Source organism: Pimephales promelas, chromosome 15, assembly GCF_988280905.1.
Source record: "Pimephales promelas chromosome 15, fPimPro1.hap1.1, whole genome shotgun sequence".
Classification (NCBI taxonomy): Eukaryota; Metazoa; Chordata; class Actinopteri; order Cypriniformes; family Leuciscidae; genus Pimephales; species Pimephales promelas.
Window position 1 is genome coordinate 20,962,531 of NC_142783.1, and position 4,948 is coordinate 20,967,478.

At 34.4% G+C, this 4,948-nt stretch overlaps 1 protein-coding gene across 1 annotated transcript; it reads left to right on the plus strand.

Annotated features, from left to right (window-relative positions):
• Positions 1-1,108: 1,108 nt before the first annotated feature.
• On the plus strand, positions 1,109-3,217 carry fgfbp3 (fibroblast growth factor binding protein 3). The gene is made up of 2 exons (XM_039657731.2): positions 1,109-1,198; positions 1,924-3,217. The coding sequence occupies exon 2, from the start codon at positions 2,006-2,008 to the stop codon at positions 2,696-2,698; it is 693 nt and encodes a 230-aa protein (XP_039513665.1). The 5' UTR covers positions 1,109-1,198; positions 1,924-2,005; the 3' UTR covers positions 2,699-3,217.
• Positions 3,218-4,948: the final 1,731 nt, after the last annotated feature.

Here is a 4,948-nt window from a genome sequence, read left to right on the forward strand (position 1 = left end):
CACCACCACCAGCAGAGGGAGATGTTGCTACTATGATCGACAAATTGCTGAAAATTACCTTGAGTGGAATTTATTCTGATTCTGTACAAGAACGCATTATTTGAGCAGAAACACCCTCACACATGCCACACATTCTATTCACGCTTCTCATTCATCACACCATTTCATTAATATTCAAAATGAAGAACAATGAGAAGAATCTCAGGGCCGCATCTAATACGCGAATTGCTTTTGCTCAGTGGTGCTCATTAGTCAGTAGAGTCACTATATAAAGAGAAAAATGAAAACAGCAAAAACACTAATTTATTAATCATTTTAAAAAATTGTAGATAAAGCAAAGCCCGCACTGGACTGAAAATTTGCCTCTGAGTTCAACATGCAACCCCAAAAGCACACTCAGGGTTTGGAATGAATCCAAACTGCCTGTGAGGCCCAAAGCAAGACAACAGCCATGTATGACTTCACCAGTGTCTGCTGTGGGTCAGCAGCTGGGGTTTGGTTGGTATGGAGAAACAACAACAACTGACTATTAAGATTCTGCGTCAACTGAACAGATAAAGAGCAGGGCACGACCCGGCCATAGGGATGGTTTAGGTTTAGGTTTAGGATTAGAAAGTGTTGCCAGTTATGTAAGCATAGGAAAAGCGAATAACAAACAAGCACACACAAATACCCTGACAAATAACAGGACTATTTTTAACTGGATAAAAGAATGAAAATGTAAAAAGTCCCCTGAGGAAAACTGATAGTTCTTGCTGATCCAAGGATCTACATTTAAAAAGAAACAAGCACAAACTGTTTGATGTTTGTTTTTTTTGTTTTTTTGCAATAAAGTAATTGCCAGTTTCCCTTTTGAAATGGTTTTAATTATTATTTTATTTATTTAATAGTAAAAAAGTACACAACACAAAATGCGTTGGAAAGAAAGATAGGCGAGAGAGAAACGGAACGATTGAAATGAGACAAAGGAGTGAAGAGAAGGGATGGGGTGAGGGGCGTCCATTTGTCTTCAGACGAGGAGGGAGGTGCCAGATTCTGGAAGGTTTGGATACCCTATTGATTCCCCCAAAAAACATCCACCATGCAGCCCCCACTTTTTTTCCTTTATCCCTCGATTCCATCCTTTATTTCTTCCCAACTCCATTCTCATCCTTCCACAAGCTTCTCTCGCTCGCAGTCTTTAGAAGAAGTCAGCTCGGTAAGTAAAAAACTCTGAGAGAAACGCTAAATTTAGAACTTTACAGCTCTGTTTTCTAGAATGCAAGCGTTTGAGTGGTGGATAAGGAGGGAAACATCATATCTGTGCTACGTTATAGGATAACGAGGATGGGATGTGATCAGGTTGTTGTTATATTAAATTGATGCATACAGACTCATGCATATCTATTCCATATCTATTATGAATGCAAATAAAAGGTAGTTGTTTTAAATTAGAAATTTGAAAAGGGTTTATTATTTTAAAATTACATAAATTGTTATTAAATTAAATTCTTAAAATCATATGAAATGAGATATTTAAAATAATTTAAGACTTATCTAGTCTGCATCATGTCAGTGGAATTTTAGTATGATTGAGAAGCTATTATATTTATTAAGACTTGAATTCGTTTTTATATTTTCAAAGTCATTTTAATTTTAATCAAAGTTTAGCTATCTTATTGTGTGTTTTGTCTTTTTATTTTTTATATGTCCTTATAGAGTATTTAACCAAATGAAAAGGAGAAATGCTGCATTGGCAGCTATTTGAAATAAAAAGTCTAAATATAATAGAAAAGATAATAAATATAAAATATAAAGTAAATAAAATATTTTACTTCAGTAAATGTTTATTTGAATCAAAATAAGAAACATGTTTTTTAGGGGTTTTAGTTAACTATATTAACCCTTCATCATGCATTAATGTTTTCCTCTCTAATTTTGCAGGTGCTGATTTCTCTTTTCTGAGGGTGCCGTGTGTGCCCTGAACCAGAGATTTCTTCCTTTCTATAACCTTATACACACAGCCATGCGAGGGCGGAGTCTATTCTTCATCTTTTCCCTCGTCTTCCTCCTCCTATCATTCTCTGAGGCAAAAAAGAAGTCCAAACAACCATCAGATGCAGTGACTGGATCCGAAAGTACTGCCATAAATCCCTCGCTGGGGTCTGGTCAACTAAGCACTAAGGATGGGCACCGCTGCACCTGGGAGACGTTAGAGAGAGGAGCTAACATTCTGCTCCAGGTGAGCTGCTCCACCCTTGAGGAGGAGGGGCTCAAACCTCCCTACACATGCCAGTTTGCTGGAAAACCTCAGGAATGCTCTGTGTACAGCACCCAGTCCTCCCAATACTGGAAACAGGTGGTGAGCAAACTGAAGAAGCGAAAGAATGCTTGCGAGGGGGACAAAGTCCTGAAAACACGCCTGTGTAAGAGAGCACCCAGCGCATCTCACATGAAACTCACAGAGAGAAGCGGAGAAGAGACGACCACACACGTTAGCAAGGGAACGCATGAAGAGAGCAAGCGCAAAACAGAGGCGCCCGTGAGGAAAGAAAAAGAAGGACAGAAAGAGAAGGAAGAGGAGGTGAAGAAAGAAGAGGATGAGGGGTTCGGAGAAGTACTGAATGATGGAGTCTCAGACATAGGGCCTGATGTGAGCTACTGCGGAGAGGGATGGCATTCCGTCTGCAGCTTTTTTGTCAAGTTTTTTGATGGTTAAAAAATCTGCTATCAATGCTTTTTCAGACCCATGGAGGATAAGAATGTTGATGCATGAAAAAAAGACAGAAGACAACGCCGTCAGGTGTCAGAAAAAAAAAAAAACAGACTTAGATAAAAACTTACCCGCTAGTCTGCACCCTAAAAACATCATGCATAAAACAGTCCTGTTGTGAAGAACACACTAATCACATTGCTTAAACAAAATGTATTACTTGTGAATACTGCAACTAAACCTGATTTGCCTTTTTGTAAATGACTAATTGTGATTTGAATTCCACACATGACCTTTGATTTTTTTTATTCATTATGAAAATTGTTGTATATGATTTTTGCAAATAATACTAAAATCAATCAAAAACAAATGTAATTAATTATGTATGTATATATTTTTTAACTAAACATTTTGCCTAGATATATGGCAGAAAATCTTATTATCATTCATTCAACACAGCTGGATGATAAGATTAAAAGTTCTTCAGAGATCACACAGGATGAATAAAATAACATTATATAACTATTTATATGGTGTATTTATGTCTATATAGATGTGTATAGGTGTTTGTCAGTACATATGTGGTATTCAGACAGCATAGCTTTCTCTGTTTTGCATCAATAGTCAGCTTGTCATATCAGTGGTCTAAACAGTACATAGTTCAAATCGATAAAATGTGCCATATAAGTGGCATTCACTTTCCACCTGATGACCCAAAACTCTAAAAATGGGAAAATATTGTGCAATAAATTGCTCTTTTGTTCAGGGGTTTTCTATTGTCTTACAACAGGTTAGATTCAGATACTTCTGTTGAAGGCTTAGCTCACACATGTCTAACAGTGAAAGAACAATATTATGCTCATTGTCACAAATTAATTTTTACCAATAGACTCAGTGTCAGGGTTAAATACAGCAGATGCATATTTTCACCTCATGTTGTGAGAAACTTTATTATGATATAGTTTTATAGTATATATGATATATATATATATATATATATATATATATATATATATATATATATATATATATATATATATATATATATATATATATATATGTATAACTTACATCAGACATAAATAATGTATGTTATATATGATCTGATCAAAAGTACAAAACATAAATATCATATCAAATAACATGACGACTATTCATGTTGGAAATCCTAACAACACTTTTTGGATTTTATATATATATAGAAAGAGAGAAAGAGAGAGAGAGAGAGAAAATGTTAGGCTATACAGTATATATATATATATATATATATATATATATATATATATATATATATATATATATATATATGTGTGTGTGTGTGTGTGTGTGTGTGTGTATATATAAATAGACCATTTCACAAGATGTAAACAACACTGGTCCAGAAACACTTCCTGTTTCAGTTTGTAACTGTTTTCTTTATTTCACATGTAAAGAAAACATCTAAAAGATGTTTGTTTAACTTTTTGATTCAGTTTTAAATATTCTGTTGGTTGTAATTTATCCCAGATTTTATGTAGTGTTAAAAAACTGAAACAGGAAGTGCTTCTGGACCAGTGTTGTTTACATCTTGTGAAATGGTCTATATATATTGTATATGATGTTCCAACGTGAATAGTCACATATTTGACATGACATTGAATACATTTTCAAAGTATACCGGTGTTGTGTGACCAAACATTTAATGTCCAAGCAGAAGGGGAAAATCAAACAAACTCCCTCTTGTATAGCGTCGAAAGTCTTATTCAGTTCATCCTACGTGGATCTTTATCATATGTAGCGTTAGAAAATCTGATTTATAAATGGTCCCCATCTTTTGAAAAATATAGTAAAAATTAAAATCTAAAAAAAGGTTTTAGATTTTAATCTAAAACTTTGGAAAGTTCGATAAATTTTGCTGAATCGGTTCATTCAGGCAGTTAATAAACATGAACAGATTAAATATAAACTGATTTCGAGTTCAGGCTACTATGTACAATTAACATGGAAATTACAAGTTTTGTTCTATTTTATCTGTTCAAGGAGATGGGAGGAACATGACACATGAAATGATGCTGATGCCAACAGGGAACCAATTCTTTGAACTTTGACTTTTTGTTCTTTGAGTTACTTTATATTAAGCAAATTACATAAATATACTGTCAGCATACTTGTTCATTTCATTCTGATTTGAATTTCAGACCTGTGGAAATGACAATGTTTTTGAATATTACCAGAGTATTTTATAGACAGTGTGTTGTTCATTACAGACTGTGTTTG

Coding starts and splice junctions, on each gene's coding strand:
- fgfbp3 (XM_039657731.2), top strand. CDS start 2,006: ATGCGAGGGCGGAGTCTATTCTTCATCTTTTCCCTCGTCTTCCTCCTC.